General features: G+C 37.7%; 1 protein-coding gene and 1 long non-coding RNA gene across 3 annotated transcripts in view; both read left to right on the top strand.

The window, feature by feature from the left end:
- The first annotated feature begins 1566 nt into the window (after positions 1–1566).
- Positions 1567–6577, top strand: LOC148115076 (uncharacterized). The gene is made up of 2 exons (XR_015732108.1): positions 1567–2241; positions 5348–6577. It is a non-coding gene; the product is annotated as an uncharacterized LOC148115076 (long non-coding RNA).
- Positions 6578–12282: 5705 nt separating this feature from the next.
- Positions 12283–21206, top strand: part of TNPO1 (transportin 1) — a 42695-nt gene continuing 33771 nt past the window's right edge. The window contains exons 1-5 of one of the 2 annotated variants that reach the window (XM_034441164.2): positions 12283–12679; positions 12868–12981; positions 17480–17555; positions 18922–19071; positions 20932–21038. In XM_034441164.2, the coding sequence (XP_034297055.1) occupies positions 12877–12981; positions 17480–17555; positions 18922–19071; positions 20932–21038 (438 nt within the window). In that variant the 5' untranslated portion in view covers positions 12283–12679; positions 12868–12876. The remainder of the gene's footprint in view (positions 12680–12867; positions 12982–17479; positions 17556–18921; positions 19072–20931; positions 21039–21206) is intronic. The other variant, XR_015732107.1, reaches the window with a different exon arrangement.

Genomic DNA, 21206 nt, shown 5'->3' with positions numbered 1-21206 from the left:
ACTTGTTTTCGGAGCCTAGTGAACTCTCTGTACAGTAAGGCAGGAATACATTTCTTGCATTTTTCAGCGGCACAAATTGTTTAGAATTAAGCTAAGTATAGTAAAGGATAATATGCACTGTTTTCACCTCTGATAAGGTACCATATTAGCCTCTCAATATTGAGCAAGACAGTGGACACTAATTGTACTGTATCTCAGTTACAAACAGAAATTAGATGTGGGATTATAGCCATTCTGTTCATTGAATTTGATCTGAATTCTGTTTGTAACTGAGATACAGTACAATTAGTGTCCACTGTCTTGTTCAATATTGAGAGGCTAATATTATGGTTTAAATTCTGTATACAGCAAATACACTTTGAAGATTATTTCTCTATACCCGCAAGCCATGGGGTGCAGCGCGCGAGACTGCCCTGGAAAAAGCGAAGTGCCTCTGTCAGTAAAAATGGAACCCGCGGCCCTCCCGAGCTCCGTTTTCACTGGCAGAGGGTTGCAGGAAGCCGTCGCAGCCAAAAACAGAGCTCGGGAGCCCATTTTCGCTAGCAGAGCACTCAGGCTACCACAGGCATCCCTGACACAAATGATGTCTTGCTGTCTACACCCACCCTAGCCACACACACCCAGGTCAAACGCAACCCTATTGCGACCCTCAAAGAAATCGAGTTTGACACCCCTGCTCTATACAATTTGATGACTAGACTCCACAGTTAAATGATTTCTGTTTTGAGAATAAAAATGTTCAAGGCAAGAATATCTGGGAGACTCCTGATTTTGAATATTTCTGTAGGAATTTGTTCCTGTGTTCTCCATGTCCACTCACCTCAGTCAGAAGGAATTGTACAGAAAGCAAAAGCAATCTTTAGAATGTGATTTGAAATGTTTGTTGCTCATTTTCTAACAGAATAGCCATAAAGACAGCTCAGAAAAAAACAGCAAACGGCTATTTTTTCTGATATTCAGAAAATATCCAGTTTAAATGTGGCTTGTGGCATACTGTATGAACTTTCCTACAGTGGCTTGCAAATCATGGTTTATGTGGCTGGTGTAGTCAGCAAATGATGGCTTATTCGATAAATCATGGCTACACTTTGTTATTATGCTGGGTGCAGATATTTAATTTTGAAAATATCACTAGGCTCAGATTAATTTATAATATGTTGGAATGTTAGAAGGTACAAGGGAATGAAGATGCCACCAAATATGGAAACTTAAAAAAAACCCACAGTTTATGAGATAGTAATGTACTGGGTAATATTAAATCAATGTTTCAAGATGTGTGGACTTCTGGAGAGGGCTGGGGAATTCTGGGAGTTGAACTCCACAAATCTTAAAAGTGGCCAAGTTTAAAAAACACTGGATTAAATAATGTGAATTAGACAGTGGTTCTGCTTTAATCTCAGCAAACACTGAACAAGTAAAGCTACTTTTTTTTTTAAAAAAAAAGCATTAATTTTCTCAAAGGGTTCCACGGATTCACTTTTTAAACGTTCATGTGGCGCCAAGATTTCTTTCTTCTGACTTCGGCGTCTACCTAGCTCGAGGAAGCAGCCCGCCGTTTCTAAGGTTACAAGCCTCAGCAAAACCCCCGCAAGCAGGCCGGACGCTTCCACCACGCCTCGCTTTCCGAATAAAAACGGACGCCGGAACTCTTTCATTTTTTCTTTCTTTCTCCTGAGCTTCCGTGAGGCCCTAGGGCGAAAAGGGGCGACGCCGCGAGCGGGCCAATCTCTTCCCCAACTGTTGGGGCAGATTGGCGCGGCGTGGGTTGGAGAAGCGCAGGAGGTCAGGCGGAGGCCATGGGAGAGGGCGGAGACTGGCTCGTGTTTCGGGGTTAACTTCTGACGAGGCTGCCTGGGGATTCTCGAGAACGGCTGCATGCCTCCCGATCCTTTCCCAGCAGATCGGGCGTTAGTTCTCTGATGAGCCGCCTTCTGTTACCCCTTCAGCTGAGCCTCTCTTCTGCAGGCGACGTACAGATTTTCGTTGTCCTTAAACATGAATCCATCGAATTAAACTGGAGCTCGCCGACGCCTTCAGTGACGCTCCGGTTCAGCTCCGGTTGGGCTCGATAGGGCAAAGTTTTGGGAGGGTCTCCCAGTCCAAAGCATCAGTTGAACAAGAAAAGCGGGCCACGCGGCCCAAGCATTTCCTTTTTGGCCTGTATTATTTTCCAGTATTTGGATTGCTGAAGATGTGCTGAACCAGCCCTGATCGTGTATAATCCAGCAGTCATGCCCAAAGGTATAATAAGGAAGCTTGACAGCCTTGGGTTTAGCAGGTGGACTTTTCAAAATGCCTTACGAGGAGAGAAAGTTGAGTATTTCCATAGTAGGTTGTATATGTATCTATCCATCTTCCTTCTGTAACCCTGGATGTTTTTTTCCAGATCGTTTCTTTTTTTTCAGAGAAAATTATCTTATTCATGATAAAATGGAATAGATATGTCATGTATCAGTTACTTTCTGTCTGGAGGTAAGCCTCAGTCAGGATTAAAACTAAGTGCAGGGATAATACGACAGCTTCACAATTGGAATCTCAAAACTAGACTTTTTGAATTATGCACTGCTCAAAAAAATAAAGGGAACCCAAGCAGAAGACATCGGAGATCTGAATGAATGAAATAGCCTTATTAAATACTTTGTTCGTTACATACAGTAGTTTTGTGTTCCCTTTAGTTGTTTGAGCAGTGTATAAACTACTGTATGTAACGAACAAGTATTTAATAAGGCTATTTCATTCATTCAGATCTCGGATGTCTTCTACTTGTGTTCCCTTTATTTTTTTGAGCAGTATATTTTGCTTTCTGCCTTGCTTTTAAACATACAAATATCCTCAAGATGGTTTTCATGAACTGATGGTGTTTCTGTCTTCGATAAAAAAAAAATTTCTCTGGAGTAGCATATCTTTCCAATTTATAGACTAGCTTCTAATGTTACAAGATGTAATTTGAATACTTCGCAGATGACTGTATATTAACATTAATATATTAATCATGCCAAATACGGTACAGCATTTTTCTTAGTTATCCTCTAGTGTTTTTACTAGTGTTATTTTACCAAACACGACATATTTCAACCAACTTACTGCATAGTCTTTACAATAGCTTCATCATGGAAAACTAATGATGGAAATTTTGGAAGAATAAATTTTTGTTTGCAGAAAACTTTGCTATGGAAATTGGCCAATAAAAAAGATGTGACTAAGTTTATCATCTAAGAATGGGTATTTGACATTCTCAATGCCATGTCTGTGTTCCCATATGGATAAGTTAAATGTAGCTACCTTCATAGTTGTTAGTGTGTTGTGAGAACCCACATATGATAATTTAGTGAATAGTTAACTAAGATTAGCATGTCACAGGCAACATTTTGCAGCTCCATTGAAATCCCATACAGTTCAATGATGTTTATGTGCTGTATGAAGGTTTGTATTATTAAATCAGCTTTTCTGAACAAGGAGTCACATTTTAGAAATTGCTTTTTAATATCTCAAATCTTCATAAATCATTTTAACTTCAGAATTATCAAAATATCATCGAATTCTTAAAGATTTGCTAGTCTATTCATAAAATATTTATGTGGTCAGGATATTACGATAATGAAAAAAACATTACAAAACATTTAACAGTAGAAGTTATATAAAGTACATAAAATCCTATTGTAGTTTAGGGGGGGAAATTACATTCAATGGTTCATAAGCCTAATAACATAAATTGATAGAGATTTTGACAGAAATTTTGGAGCAAGATTTTTTTTCAGTTTCAGAGGAAAACAAACAAATATAAGGAAAATATAAACTATAATTGATATTTAATTTTGGCACCATTAACAGAAGTATGTATATTCATTTTGTTACGTTATAAAATATAATGTATATCAAGGTTTGGTCTCTAATAAAAACTATGTTTGAACTATAATACTAAAACTGTACTTTATTCATATAATTATAAGTGTATTGTTTGCATGTACTGTAATATAATGTTTTTAATTTTATTATAAAGGAAAGTACAATATGTAACTCTTAAAAATGTGGGTTTTTTTCATGTTTGCATGTTTGTAAGAAACAGACAGATACACATTTACAATGAAGAGAATAATGCACCAACATAAGGAGAAACTCTATAATTTTCTCCTGAATGGGGAAGGTAAAAGAGGATTGGCTATTTTTAACATATTCACCAACAGGAAAAAAGCCTATGAAGGGGAAGTAGCTGTAATTTAAAGGAATATAATGCTAGAATTATTGATTTTAAGAGAAACAGAAGGTGAGTCTAGTGAAATGTTTATCTAGAATTTCAAGAAGATGGATTTTAATTAAGTCAGCTCCGATAAAAATTAATAGAAGAAGGATATCAAGATGGATGAGAGTTCCCAAAAGTAAGCATTAAAAGTACAACTGCAAAGATACCAATGAGAAAAAACAAATGCCCACATGGCTGTATAATTAAGATTTGAAAACCAAAAGGACATAGGTGGAAAGAAGGACAAATCACCAAGAAATCATGTTTTCTTTATGACCTAGGAATGCCTCAAAAGAAGCTTGGAATTATAGAAATGATAGAAAAATTAAAAGCTGAGAAGCAGTGAAGTTGATAAATGATGCTAAGGACCAAAAGGGTTGTACATTAAAAAGGAAAAGAATGTATCAGCAATTCAGTCAAGACAGGAAAATATTAACTGGTGATAAAAGATAGAATTTCTGACATATAGAAAGAAAGGGAACAACCCTGTACAAAGATTTTAAAAGATGAGGCCACCCCAGTTCTGAGCAGCAGGTTCATTCCAGATCACATCTGCAGCAGTGTGATAGACCTGGACTCACTCAATATTGTCATCTAATGCAGATTGCTGTACATGTGAAAGCTTATTAAGCTAATAGGATTATTCAGAAACGTTCAGTAACAGGTCAAACTGAAGAATACATGTATATATGCTGATTATTATTTTTTTTTACACTTTGGTACTGAATGCAAAAATACAATAGTAGCACTGTAGTATTGGGGCTCTAAAGTCAATATTTAACCTTACATATCTGGTAATGGAAATGTCCTGTTAAAAGCATAAGTGCATATAAACTGTTGCAGTTGTCATTAGCTGCATATGTCCAGAAGATTTAGGCAACAGTGTGTTACTGGAAATGTGAGAGTTTTAACACCGTGCTTCCTTACTATCTTTTGAAATCTGCTGAAAGAAGACAGCAATGAAAATAAGCACTGTTAGCCTGGAAGCTTTATCTATCCATCTTATACATTGTGCCTTATAAATACAGATATGTAACACTATATTGGTAAATTTTAATATTGTATCTAAAGGAAGGTTAAACTTTCGGTCCTCTTCATGTCTTCTAGGGCAGGGGTCCCCAACTGGTACCAGTACATGGCCTGTTAGGAACCGGGCTGCACAGTTGAGTAGTGGGCAAGTGAGCGAACCTTCATCTGTATTTGCAGCTGCTCCCCATGACTAGCATCACCACCTCAGCTCCACCTCAGGTCATTAGGCATTATATTCTCATAGCGCAAACCCTACTGTAAAATATGCATGCGAGAGATCTAGGTTGTTTGCTCCCCCTCCCCCTCCCCCAGTCTGTGGGAAAATTGTCTTCCATGAAACCAGCCCTTGGTGACAAAAAGGTTGGGGAATCCCTGTTCTAGGGTATATAGTACAGCTATATGCAAAAATTTAGCATCCTGGTCAAATTGTTCAGAGTAAAGAAACCAATACTAAAATGTTAGATGCTAGTTGACAAGGGAGTCTCCAAAATAATATATAGCTTTGGATGTTGACTAAACTGATAAAGTATGTTTTATGTTATAAAGTATTTTCATGTTACATTTCATTTCATGTTCTATATAGTTGGAGAATTATAATTGAGGGGGGAGCAACTTTGTCCAAAACAGATGGAGCACAGCCTCCTGAGCAGACAAGTCCCAACCAAGAGTGAGTCTCAAAAGTTGCTCATAGATTTAGTCTCAGAAGTATTTTTCTATTGGAAGCACTGAGTGCTTAATTTATATTTTAGTCAGTTCTACTGCAGAAAAAATGTAATTGATTAAAAAGAAGTTATTCAAATCCTTCATCAAAGTAAAAGTGCTTGTCAATGTGAAAAGAATATAAATTAAGCAATATGTTCGTTAGTAAAACATTCCTGTCAGTATTGCCAATATTATTTGGCCTCTAGTATTAGAAATGGATTAATCAATGAGAAACTGAACACAATTGTGTTATTGAATGTACACATTATTATTTGAATAATATTGTTCTTCTGTTATTAGAAATCTAATGTTGCTTTTCAACACCTGATAAAAACTGATTTTTTTTCCTTTTAAACAGAAGGAATCTGATGTATCACAGGTGATTGAGGTTGGAATAATCAAAGGTTTAGTTGTTTATGTCCAATAATTTTTAAATCTTATGTATTATATAAATTTTATGATACATATTTGAATTATAAATGTAATAAAGTAATAAATACCTTAACATTTCAAATAAAATTAAAACTTGCTTAGCTTGAAATACATAAACAGAGCAGAAATGTAATGGCAAACTTCAGTATAAAGTAAATAAACATATAAAAGCTTTCTGTGTTGAAAACTAATAATAGTTTTAAAATTATAATTAAACAGCTTAAATTTTGTGACAATACTTCTGACATAAAGAAAAGCATCTGTCTGGTGGGTAAAATGCCAACATGAACTTGAAGTGACTTCCATCCCCAGCTCTGCCTGTTCTACTCTTACACATCTTTATTAAATCATTTTCTCCCTCAAACCAGGCATCCTCTCATCTACTTTTGCCTCAGAAAGAACAAAGTCCTTTCTCTGAGAAACAGAAGGAACTGAAATTAAAAAATGAGCACTGGAACAGCACAAAAACAACAAAATAAGGTTGCCTGCATTGAAGTTGCTCCAAAGAAACACCTAGCACAAGTATTAAAAAATGCCAATATTGTAATATTAAATATAAGCACCAGCTCATTGCAAGAGAAAAATCAACTACAGCACAACTGCAGTTGTTATAACTGAAGATTTTGTTGTAACCGAAGATTTTGCATGCAAAATCAACAAACGAAAAAATACTGTCCATATACAATATATAGCCAAGATATTGCAATGGAATTTGAACTGGACAAATCTGCCATTTTTACCAGCAACAGAGGAAAAATAGTGAAAACTGAAGGAATGGATGCCCTACAGAAATAGCAGGAATCAGGAATCTGAGTGAAAAAGGAATCTGAGGTGAAAAAGATCTTAACAAATTCCTGGGCATCCTTCATGTTATCAATATCAAGTACATCGAAGTCAAAAAGAAGGCTAGAAATGAATACATCCAGAAAGTGAAGAAGATCATGGTTAATAGCCAAGCAATTCAGACATTAGCTATATAGCTGGAATAGTGGAATTGATTCAACCTGAACTATAAGCCCTGGATACATCCAAGATGGCGGCGCGTGTAGACGCTGCAGCTTTGAGCTCCTGGTGTTATAGTGGAGTGAGTGGGCAAAAACTAGTCTATACCTGCGGGGAGTTATTAAAGATTGGATTTTCTAGTCGACTAAATATTACCAGTGACTTCCAACGGTCTCATAATATACCAAGTGATATAGTAAGACTGCCAGGCTCTCCATGGATTGTTGTTGGGTCTGGGAGGCGATGTCGACAGCGAAGAGAGAGGAAGCAGCAATGGGGATGCAGAGCTGGTTTGCTAGCTCGGTTACGGAAGCAACCTTGGAGACCAGCATTACCAAGTATTTTTCTAACCAACGCTAGATCCTTTGTCAACAAAACTGATGAACTACAGTTATGGATGGCTGCGAATAGATTATTTGCGACTGTTGTGTGATGAATATTATGGAGACCTGGCTTCATCCACTTGTACCGGATGCGTCAGTGGAGCTAACTAACTGCACCACACACCACTTCAACAGAAATGGCAACTCCGGTAAAAGCAAAAGTGGAAGACTTTGTATTTTCACACATAATGAGTGGTGTACTAACAGTAGAGTTACTTATACACACTGTTCTCCATTTACCTAGAGAGGTTTCTGTTGTAGTTATCACCGCTGTCTATATTCCACCTGATACAAATGTTAGCACAGCGTTCTCTAAGTTACATGACGCCATTGAGAGGCAGCAGCAAACTTACCCTGAAGGCGCTTTTGTCATGGCTGGGGATTTTAATCAAGCCTGCCTACAGTCTGTTCTTTCTAAGTTTGTGCAGTATGTGCAGTGTACCACTAGAGATAAGAACACTTTAGACCATATGTATTCAAACTTAAGACAGGCATATACAGCAATCCCCCTCTCCCATCTGGGTACATCTGACCACATCTCTCTGCTATTGTGTCCAAAGTATATCCCCCTTAGGAAAAGGATACGGGGAGTCAGGTAAACTGTTAAAATCTAGCCAGAGGGAGTACTCTGCCAGTTGCAGGACTGCTTTGAGACTACTGAGTGGAGTATATTTGAACATTTGGAGCTGCAAGAATTCACTAATGCTGTACTCTCATACATTAAAACATGCACAGACAATGTAACAGTGAATAAAAGCATTAGAGTTTACAGTAATCATAAACCCTGGATGTCATCAGAGGTACAATCACTTCTAAGAGCCCAAAACTCCACCTTCAAGGCAGGAAATAAAGACAAATACAACAAGGCCAGGGCAAACTTGAGGACAGGCATTAAGGCAGCTAAACAGGAATACAAACAAAAAGTAGAGAAGCATCTGGCAGATAATAACCCAAGACAGGTGTGGCAGGGATTGCAATATCTAACCAATTATAAGGGAAATACGATAAAAACAGCCAACACTGATGCCCTACTGGTGGAGGAGCTGAATAGCTTCTTCGCCTGCTTTGAGGTTAAGAGAACTGTCTCCGTGGCTCTAGGTCAAAGGCCCTCTAATCTCCAGCCACTCACCCTGCGTGAACATCAAGTGAGAGCTATGCTAAAGGCGGTAAATCCCAACAAAGGTGCAGGTCCAGACGGAGTGCTGGGGAAAGTGGTAAAAACCTGAGCTGACCAATTAACAGGGGTCCTGACAAGGATTTTAAACATCTCTCTGCAATTGCCTAGAGTTCCATCTTGCTTGAAAGCAGCCAAGCGAACAATCATTCCAGTTCCGAAGAAAGCAGCCATAAACAGCCTGGATGATTATAGACCCATTGCACTGACATCTCTAGTGATGAAGTGCTTTGAGACACTGGTTCTACACCACCTCAGGTAGAGGTCTTCCACTAAATTTTGATCAACACCAGTTTGCTTATAGAAGCAACAGATCGACAGAAGTCTCCATCGCCACTGGTTTACATACTGCATTGAGACACCTCAAGAAATCTGGGAACTGTCAGAATGCTCTTTATAGACTATCATCTTACCAGGCATTCTCATTGAAAAGCAGACTGACCTGAATTTCCCTCTCTTCATTTGTGACTGGGTCAAAGACTTCCTGATGGACCATCCACAAACAGTAAGGGTTGAGTCTCTGACATCTTCCACCCTGAAGCTCAGCACAGGCTCCCCACAGGGCTGCGTGCTCAGCCCTTTCCTGTACTCACTGTATACATATGACTGCATATCCTCAAATCCATCTAACACCATAATAAAGTTTGCAGACGACACAACAGTATTGGGGTTTATAACTGGAGGGGATGAATCAGCATATGGGGAAGAAGTCCAGAAGGTATCCATATGGTGTTCAAAAACAACTTACATCTAAATGTAAGTTGCAAGACAAAGGAGATGGTGCTAGATTTCTGGAAGCACAGAGGAACCTGCCCCACTGTATATTGAGGGGGTGTGTGTGGAGAGGGTTTCCTCTTTTAAATTATTGGGAGTGCTCATTAGTCAAGCTCTCACCTGGAAAAGCCACACATCCCTGATAGTTAGTAAGACAGAGACTTCATTTCCTTAGAGTCCCACAGAAAAATCAGGTGGAACAATGGCTAATGACGTCTTTCTATCGGTCTACGATAGAAAGTGTCCTCACATAATGTATAACAATATGGTATGCTGGTCTAATAGCTACGGACAGGAAGGCACTAGAGAGAGTGATCAATTTGGCACAAGAAACCATTGGTTGCCGTCTAACACCATTAGATGACATTGCCAGGTCTCACTGTAAGGAAGGAAGATACTTAGGGATGATTCACACCCTGGCCAGTGTCTCTTTTCGCTTTTACCATCGGGCAGAAGATATCGAAGCATAGCCAGCCGGACAAACAGGTTTAAAAACAGCTTCTACCCATGGGCTGCCAGACTCTTAAACACAATCACAATCACTCCACACACACATGGAAACGTATGACTAGTCTTTCCCCCCCGAATTACATGTATAGGGATTATTCTCTATACTATTTATGTTGTTTTGTATTTTCTGTTATGGATTGCACCAGAGGCTAAACCAATTTTATTGTATATATGATATACTGTACAATGACAATAAAGGCTAGGCTAGGCTAGGCTATACTACACTACACTACTATACTACACACTATACAATGACCACAAAAATGACAATCAATCATGCCCTTCCTTCATGCAGCTATGTTGACAGACTATTTACCAAGGACCATAGGCAGGTGTGCCAGAAACTGGAAGACCAGGTGACCAGCACGCCGGAAACTGGAAGCTCAACTTCCATGCGCGCACGGGAACTGGTTTTCTGCGCTCCCGCGCGTGCACACCAAGGAGTTGCTCTTCCGGTTTCAGCACGCTCCCATTTTGGCATTCGGTGCCTAAAAGGTTCGCCAACACCACTCTAAAACATTTTTAAATGTGAATACTCCAGATACTCCAAAAATACTATGGAATGAATTACATTTGTAAAAGTTAAGCTATATCATAGATTCAGGTTCTTGCCTTATAATTGTTACTAGACAACCCATGATTCACTGAGTCATCATTTCATATATTTCCTTACCAGATTCTTCAATGCCTTCAATAATGGCAGAGCTTCTAATGTAGTTGAAAAGTTCTTAAAAATTTAGGGAGATACTCAGAGATGTATCTGCCTTGAAAGTGGTCCCTGTTGGACTGTAGAATATCAGTTGACCACAAGAAAGTTTAATCACAATTTGTATTATATCATAAACTTTTATAATAATTTTAGATCATATTTTATAAAATTTGCCAAATTTCAATTTCATGGCAGTCATGATTCTTGATTTTTGGACACATTTGGTAAGTTAGCTCATTTGAGGTATCTTGGTTGAACAAGTTTTGGCTCCCCAGATTTGAAAGGTAGAATTTTCAAATTTTGTTGAGCTAATTAACCAACCCTAGTTTGGGTGTGTGTACTGGCACTGGGGATGCTCGGGTTCAAATTTACTTTGGCAATTTGCAAGTTAACTGGGAAACTAATTTACCAGGTTGTGGGGTAAAATGGAAAATGGGAGGAGTGCTATGCCACTTTGACTCCTGAAGGAAAGGTGGGATATAAATTAACAAGCTAATAAAAATACAGAATAGTATATGTAAAATACTATTAAAAATAGATTACAATAATTATAAAATGCAATCCAAAATAAAGTAAAATGTATTACTATAGGTAGTCCTTGCTTAGCAAGCATTCAGTGAAAACTGTAATGAAAAACTTTTATGACCAATTTTGCCTTTATGATCTTTGTAGATCTGAAAAGCAAAGGAAAGCTGAAGTAAGATCATAAGCACAGGCAGGTTTCAAGTAGAATTGCTTCATCTAAATGACCTAGTTTTCAGTCCCAATTGTAGGTAAAGGAGGACTATCTGTACATATCACACTGTGTTGCTGAACTCAGCCAGTATGCTTGGCTTGTACTTCAAAGTGTTATTTAAGTGGAGAATTTAGAGTTGAATAGACTATGGTTAAATAGACTACAGACAGACATTGTGTGACTGTAGCCAGAGAAAAGCACTTTACTTCAGGGATAGTTTTCAGTAACCTGAAAGGCCCAAGCTCTGTGACCATTTCCCCCAAACCTCTAGGGGAAAAAAAGCTGAAATCCTGTGTCTTGTTTTTTGTTTTTGTATTGCTGTTTTGTTTTAAATATTTTTAGCAATTGTAAACCATCCAGTGTGTCTGGGAGTCAGGTGGCATATAAATTTAATAAGCTTATGATGATGATCTTCCTTGAAAGCAGGTCACACAGAACAAACACAATGTGGCCCACAGAGCAGACAACCGCATTGCACAGGAAAGAGTTAAAAACCTCAGCGCTCTATTAAAGAAAAGCGTTTTTTTTTTCCTATTGGGATTGAATTACTAATTTCACAATAAAATGAAAGGCTTTGCTGGAGAAGACGGAAGAGCTGGTGTGAAAGGGAGGGGGGGGGATGCTTTCTCTTCCATCGAGGCTGCCCCAAGAGTTCGAGTCCCACGGCTAAGGCTAATGGCATACGTAGGTGCCATTCGTTCAAACGACTTAAGAGACTTCCTCCCTCGGCTGTTAAGGAAGAGATGCGCGCGCGTTATTCAATCGCCTCTCTTCGGCTTCGACGCTTTTCCCCTCCCTGAGCTGCCTTTAGCCAGGCCGCCCTGGCGACGAACAACCTTGGGTGGTAAGGAGGGCTCTAGGACCCAGGGGAACACGGGCAGCCGGGCTCTGGGAGCCAGATTGCAAATTCTTCTCCGTGACTCAGTCGGCTCCGCGCAGCGCATAGTAGGCGGCAGCGGCAGCCGAAGCGGAGACTACGGAACAGCAGGTCCGTCCGGCTCGCGGGAACAACGGGTCGCTCTTAAGAGGAGGGGAGGGGGGGGGCGGCGGCGGCTGGGCGTGGGTAACGAAGAGGACCGGAAGGACCGGGCGCCGCGCTTCCCTTCTAGCTTGGGCCTAGCGTCACCCGCCGCGACTGCCGCTAACGGCGGCTCCTGCCTCCTGTTGTCTTTGCAGAGCGCCAAGATGGAGTACGAGTGGAAACCCGACGAGCAGGGGCTTCAGCAGATTCTGCAGCTGCTCAAAGAATCGCAGTCCCCGGACACTACAACGCAGAGAGCCGTGCAACAAGTATCCTGCACAAGAGAGCCGGGCAGGGCGAATGAGCGGGCGGGCGGCCGGCACCGGAGAGAGAGCGAGGCCCAGCGCCTGGGTCGGTTTGCCGCATGACTCCGACCCCGCAGGAGGCGGGGAAGGAAGAGCTTAAGACGGCAAAGCGGTCCGCTCCGCTTTGTCGTTTCGGGGTGAGGGAGAGGAGGGTTAAAGCCCTGGAGAGGATAACGCCTCTGGGCCTCCGCTAAGGCGACCGACCGTAGCGGTAATCCAGGCCCAGCCTCCGCCTGGCCTGGCGCGGGCTTTGAATCGCGAAGGAAGCCTGTAGGCGGCGGCGGCGGTGGTAAAGCCTTCGCTCTGCCTCCCCCTCCCTGCGCCCAGGCCCGGCACCTGTTGCGAGTCTGGCGCCAAACCCCGTTTTCCTTTCCAAGGCTTGGCCCGCCTTTAGCAGCTCCGGTGTCGGTCGCTTTCCCAGGCTCGCTCTCGACCATTATTATCCCTGGGCCTGTGTCTCGGGCTGGCCTTAGTGGAGCGGTAGATCCGGCCATCTGTGCCATTGAATTCCTTTCGGAAAATCCCAACTGGCTCCTTTTCTCTCGAATGATCCTTGTCGATCGTTTAGAAACCCGGCAGAATAAGTCTTTTGTACCCTTAGCTATCTCTTTCTTTTGAGACGTTTTAACGTATATCATTCTTGGCCATCTGTGAGGTTCTTATGGTTGGCCCTTCAATTTCATACTGGATCATATTCAGGATAAGGAAAATAATAAACGAATTTTTAGGCTTTTTAAATTGTTTTCTTTTGGTGCATTGAGTCTGAAGGCAATAGAGAAGTGAGTGAAGTGTTAAGTTTCTGTATATAGAAAATAGTTGTAAACTCTGCCTAGCTTTTGGTAAATGCTGAAAGTATTCACATCAAAAAAGCTTGCTGTTATTTGTTTCAGACTTGTAGTTTTTACACGTTGGTGAGTGCTATAATGAATGTGCTTGTGTATGTAGAATTTTAGGTTCTAAATTGTTTTTGCTGCTCCGTGAGGTAGATTTTGGTACAAACTAGATGTAAATGCCTCTTCTGTATCAGTAATTATACTGTGCATTTGTTTGTGTGTGCATTTTTTAAAGCCAGGTAGTTTAATTAAAAAAAAAGATTTAAATGCTAATTAGGGCATCTTTGAATTTTTAGTTTTTACTCCTGCTAAATGAAATTCCATTTGAATAATCTCACATCCTAAAGAAGTAGTTTAAAATGAAATTTAAGTGTAAATATGAGATTGTGAATACATAGGAAAATACAAAATATAAAAATACCATCTAGTCATTCTCCCATATCATATGGTATGACTTATTTACCATTTTTCTTTTTCTAGCATGTATTCCTTAGGCTGTTGATGGGAATACAAAATTAATAGGATTTTGCAAAGATTCAGAAGAGATGCTTTACAGTATGCTTATTAAAATGCTTGTGCCTGCATAACCATATGAGGAAAGCTGGAAGAACTGTTAAAACAACTTTGCCAAAGACATGGCTGCTTTAAAGATCTAAAGAAAAGCAATTTATTTGCACTCCTGTGTCATTTCTTTTGAATGCGGTGCATGACCATACATTTTTTTAAGTTTCCTAAATTTCTCTTACTTTATGTAAAGTACAATATAGATAGTTGATTTTACTGTTGGGTAAAGTACTGTTTTTTACTTTTTAATTTAATCATCCCAGCATATATCTTGAAAAAGAATCTTTCTTAGCAGTTTTATATTTACTGAGTTTTATATAAGTAGTGCTCAACTTAAAACCATTTGTTTGGTGACCATTCAAAGTTACAATGGCATTAAAAAAAACAGTTTTCACATTTATGACCATTGCATCATCCGCATGGTCATGTGATCAAAATTTGGATGCTTGGCAACAAATTTTGCTTATGATAATGATGCTTATGACAGTTGCACTATCCCAGGATAGCAATTAGACTTAGACGTACATACCGCTTCATCATGAGATCATTAGATCATTGTAACCTTCCCACCTGGCTTCAGACAAGCAAATACAATGGGGGAAACAAGAATCATTTAACAACTGAATGTTTCACTTAATAACTACAGTGATTTGCTTAATAACTATAGCAAAAATTTGAAAAATCGGACGTGACTCACTTAAAACCATCTTGCCTAACAGTGGAAATTCTGGTTCCAATTGTGGTTGTAAGAAGAAAATTACCTACATAGCTAAATTTTGTTTAAATGGATATTTTATTATTATAATATTAAATTGCCACCTATGTCACCTTAAGACTACTCTAGGTGGCTAACAACAATAAAAACACAAAGTAATAAAAAAGAAATTTAAAGAAAGTGAAAATAAATTAATAGAATAATAAATAAAAAGAAAATAAAGAAAATACATCAATATAGTTAATAAAAAAGGTGAATGAATAGGAAGCAGAGAATGGAGAGGGGAAATGGAGCCTGTTGTCACATGCCCATAACAATGCATTTATTCATTGAAGGACTGCAGTGTTTGCATAACGACCACAGGTTTGCTTAAGGATTGCTTCAAAAAAGGTCATAAAAATTGGGTCAGTTGCGTGGGTGCCTCAACTTAAAAACCATAACTTAATGACAGTAATTCTGGGTTTCATTACAGTCTTTAAGTTCAGGACTATATCTGTATTCTAGAAATAGCTTGGAATGTGTTACATGTCATATGCCCCGTTTAAAAAAAAAACTATGACTGTCAGATATGTTGACAAAGCATATTCTACCCCTTGATTATTTAACATAGCGAGGGCCTGGTAGGCCATATAGCAGACCATGCTCTCAAGCAATCTTTTGTCAGGATACTTTGTTACTAAAACCCAGACCTCAAATATTTTATAGTAGACTTGTCTTGAATCCAACCTATTTGCTAGACTGCTTTTCTCCTTTGATTTAGAGCAGCTTATTTCTGTATTTTGAATTGCTTATCAATTGAAAAATTACACTTTATTGTCTGCAGTTTACTGTCATAGAAGACATGCTCTACCTGTTTTTTATCCACATGCTGGATTTATACAACTATTATAAGTCATAGTGTGATTTGCTTGGTTTGGGTTTAGCATATTAATGGAATCTTGTCTATTATATTTTGTAATCCAATAGATATATATCAGTTATTTGTAGTTGAATACAACCAAGCTAGTTCAGTATTTAAACCCAATCTATGTTTTTAAAGAGATGTTTGATATGCTATTGTATAAGAGAAAGTTGCAATGCCTTTTTCTTTCTGGTGTCATGGTTCAGAAAATACTGTAATCTATATGTATGTTATAAATACACACATTGATGTCTGCTCCAAAGTAACTTCATTTGAATTCTCACCTTTGTAAGGCTGTATAGAATCACAGCATTTAAGTTAGCACAGCATTTTATCAAGTTAGACTTTATGTAAAAGACTAGCTTGCTTTATTTTTGAATTTCAGATAGTAATTTTAGATATTTACTTAGCCTTGCTGAATACAGCTATGATAATATAAGTAGATTGCAGCATAGAGTTATATGATAATTCAGTATATGAACATCATGGAATGTAAACAAAATGTAAACTTTATTAACATTTACAGAGTTCCTCCTGGTACAGAGTGTCTGTACCAGGAGGCAATTAAGAATCAGTTTGTTACACTTTACTACTAACATTTGAAAATAATGTATTACAGGAGATAGATTGATATTATTTATATTAAATTCATTCTGCTTGAATGAATCTTAAATAGGAGAAGTAATTGAGAAGAATTTTATGTGCATCCAATAGAGAACAGTGCTATACTAAACAGCTGCTGTGCTGTAATGTTAAGGCATAGGATTGTCAGTGGGGAGACCCTGGTTCTAGTCTTAAGTCTGACCCATGAAAGCTGTATTGCATGTTTTTGGATTAGTCACACACTCTCAACCTAATCTATTCAGAGGATTATTATTGCACAGGGGGAGAAAGAGTTACATATATTATGTTGAATTCCTGAAGGCAAAGTGCGTTACAATGTAGTATTACAGGCTAACTCTGCCTACAACCTGAAGTTCGATCCTGACTGGCTTTAGGTTGACTCAGCCTTCCATCCTTCCCAGATCGGTAAAATGAGGACCCAAATTGTTGGGGATAATATGCTGACATTTGTAAACTGCTCAGAGAGTACTGTAAAGAACTATGGAACAGTATATAAGTGCTATTGCTATTATTAATCAATTCTTCATAGGAAAAAGAAGACGCAGAATCATTTTTGCATTCTGTTTGGAACTTTGCCATTTCTAGTGTTACTAATAGTTTTGGGATAAAAAATACCAGTCATTAGCAAGTAAGAATATATGAGATCTATTTTGAATTAGCTTTCTATAGGTAGTTCTGGTCCTGATTAAATTTGGTAATTAGATTGTTGAATTTCCAGTAGTGGTGTTTTGAAAAAAAACAACAATTTAAATTAGTTTCACTCATATTTAATACAATTTTGCAGTGTTTCATATCTTACATGAAATACCTTTAACAAAACTTTAGAAACTGGAACAACTCAATCAGTATCCAGACTTCAACAACTACCTGATATTTGTTCTCACAAAGCTAAAAACTGAAGGTGAGTTTTATGTTAATTTTACCCAGTAATTACATAACTAGACAAATTAGGCCAGAATTTCAAAGGTCTCTAAGTACTTTATTCACCAAGTCTTCATTGATTGTTCAGTTCACCATACTAGATTCCACTAAAATATTTTTCTTTATTCTGTGAACAAGAACAATTGCTTAGAAATAAATGGAATTTATTTTCAAATAAATCTGTTTTGAATAATATAATACATGTATTGGACAGTACCATCCTGAATTCTAATAATTGTTAAAATTGTGCTAAAATATCTCCATTACCAGGTGTTCTAAAACCCTGGATGTAATCCAAAACCATATTGTTCCTGTTATACAATAAAATAACATTGAACCTAAGTGCTACAATTCATATCATTTGATAATGCCATCATAAAAATGTCATTTGTGTCATTTTACATAATTTGTGTAATGAATCTATGAAATAATTTGTATAATGATACAGTAATAAAAAATAAAAATGAATTAAATAGTGAAAAAATAATCCATTCCATTTGAAGATAGTCCATCAAGATCTGGTAAATTGAAATTGAAGTATGCATAATGTCTTGATTTTGAATTGGAGCTTAAAATAGCTCTTGACTTTACTGGAAGTACTGATTCTATTGCAACCATTCTGGAAACATTTGGAGCTTCAAATGGTTGGAATATAATTTTGAACAATCCTGACGAGTGGAACAATCCATTTCAAGCTTGAAATGTTATCTATGTCTCAAATTCTAAATAGAGCATTGTTTTTCAGGAGATACTGTAGTAAAAGTATATCCATTCTTTTGTGAAAACTGCCACAGAAACTGGATGTATATGCTTGGTAGTATATATGCTGTCACAGAATACCTATTTTGTTCTATTTTATAAAAATAAATTTTCTAACTTGCTATTTTTGGTATAATAATCTCACAGGTCATAGATTTTCCTATCAGGTTCCTCTATTAACATAATCTTAGGAATCCCAAAGGTGCTTTTTCAAGAGGCAAGTGGACTTTCTGGTTTTTCTTTGAAGACGTTTCGCTTCTCATCCAAGCTTCTTGGATGAGAAACGAAATGTTTTCAAAGAAAAACCAGAAAGTCCAGTTGCCACTTGAAAAAGCACCTTTGGGACAACCATGACCTGGATAACTGAGAATCTCCATAGACATAATCTTGGGAAATACTGGCAAACTTTAATATATCTATGGAGTCATACAATTTAATATTATATTGTAATATTAAATAGTGCATATTTGTGTGTGCTTGCACTTCATGAAATCAAGCATTTCACGATTTCAATTGTGCTTGCTCCTAAGTAGGTATATGGAATATATACTGTAGCCTAAATGACTTTTCTTTAAAACTTATTACAGATGAACCAACAAGATCACTAAGTGGTCTTATTTTGAAGAATAATGTCAAAGCTCACTTTCACAACTTTCCTAATGGAGTAACTGACTTCATTAAAAGTGAGTGCTTAAACAATATTGGTGATTCCTCTCCACTAATCAGAGCCACTGTAGGTGAGTCATGAATATTTATTTATATTCTGTTTCTTTATGCTAAACAAACAAATGTTAAAATACAAATGGTAACAAACAGTTTTTAAATGTGTTCTAAAGGACTGGGTCTTTTTCTTTTGTTCAAAAATAATTGTGTGGATAATAGATTGATTCAGATATAGGTATGTTAGATGGCTATTATACTATTATAATCATTATTTATTTGATATTTATTTCCAACAAATGTATTCCAAATCTTCTGCTTTTTATTTGTTTCATGATAAAAAATGTAGACAATTATTTTAGCTCCTTTAGATGTAAGATAACATGAAAATACAAATTCCTCATGCATATTATCAGAAAGAATATTTTTAATCTTAAAATATCTTCAGTATAAAAAGTTGCTTTTATTTAATACAGGATCACTGTTCTGTTTCAGGGAATATGATTTGAACATAGAAGAACCTTGAAAGAAATATATGAAAACATAGGAAAGGACTTGTTACAAACATAGATCCAAAGATTAGCTTTAATGTTGCTACCTTGGGATTTATGCTATGGTTTTCATGCAAAATCCTTATTTTTTTCCTTTATAATATTTCAACTTGGTGTCTTCCAGTCTCATTTATAATAAGGAAGTTTTAGTTTGCAATACATGAAAACCATATGTTCTCCATTCTTGTCCTAAATGAGCAACAGTATTCCTGTGTATTTGTGTCAGCAGATCCTCCTAAACATTCTACAAATTCCCAAATCTTTGGGGAAAGTGAGAGGTATTTTGGAGCAAATTTGGATAAGCATGTGGGAATAACAACAAGAAAATCCCTGTTGCACGAACAGAAATTACTTTAAATGCTTATTTCATTGCCATAATGGTTTCTACCTCCAGAATATAGACTTTGAATACCTCTGCTTATCAGTAGATGAGAAAGGCAGCTGTTGACCATTCAGATGTTGTTGTATTAAATCAGCTCTATTAGCAATAGTAGAATTGGAGATATATTTGAAGGGTGAAAGTTGATCACCAAAGAACTGCCTTTGGTTGTTAGCTTCAGTCATTGAGCAGATTTTCCCATTCCCAATATTGCTTCCTTAAGTATATTCTAACCCAGGGGTATCAAACTCGATTTCATTGAGGGTCACATCAGGGTTGTGTTTGACCTTGTGTGGGGCCAGGGGGGCATGGCTAGCTCGACATCACTCATGTCAGGGGCGCCTGTGGCCCAAGGGCTTTGCCAGCAAAGATGGGCTCCTGAGCTTTGTTTTCACCTGCGACAACTTCCTGCAACTCTCTGCCAGTGAAAACAGAAAACAGTGAGCTCCGTTTTTACTGGCAGAGGCCCCATGGGTCAGTCCTTTGCTGTTTCCAGGACAGCCTCGTGGGCCGGATCTGACCCCCAGGCCTTGAGCTTGACACCCCTGTAAGTAGAATTGCATATGTCATCGACTTGTCTACTGTTAAGGTAATGTTTTATGGCTTCAAGAAATCAGAGAACAGTACAAGGACATTTTTTTGCAGATTAGCTTTCTACTCAGCTTGAATATCAGTCCATATTTATGTCTAAAATGTATATGTGTATATACATCTTTACAAACACAGACATGTTTTATGTAGTCACTTAAAGAGATAAGTTTTTAAATATTTTCTGTTGGCCATTCTGATTTATGTATTAATTTTTTATATTTTTTTAACGTTTATACTATGTGTATTTTATCTTTTGGCTGTTCACCGCCCTGAGTCCTTCGGGAGTAGGGCGGTATATAAATTTATTTAAATAATAATAATAATAATAATAATAATAATAATAATAATAATAATATTGTTACATTAAAGCAACTTATTATCAATAACTTTTTAAAATTTCTTCAAACAAATTCAAGGTATTTTGATTACAACCATTGCCTCAAAAGGAGAATTGCAGAACTGGCCTGAACTTTTACCAAAGCTTTGTAGCCTGCTTGATTCTGAAGACTACAATACTTGTGAGGTGAGAGTTTGCTTTTTCTAATTAAATATGTCTTTTTATTTGGAATCAGTCAACAGTGTGGTAATTATTACTTTTACTACTTTTATTTTTTTTCTATCTGTAACTGTGAGGTGGGTTGAGCTGAGAAAGAGTGACTGTATCAAAGTCACCCAGCCAGCTTTCATGCCA

Source organism: Pantherophis guttatus, chromosome 2 (genome assembly GCF_059756535.1).
Source record: "Pantherophis guttatus breed Tessera chromosome 2, ASM5975653v1, whole genome shotgun sequence".
Taxonomy (NCBI): Eukaryota; Metazoa; Chordata; class Lepidosauria; order Squamata; family Colubridae; genus Pantherophis; species Pantherophis guttatus.
This window is presented reverse-complemented; position numbering and strand designations above follow the sequence as displayed.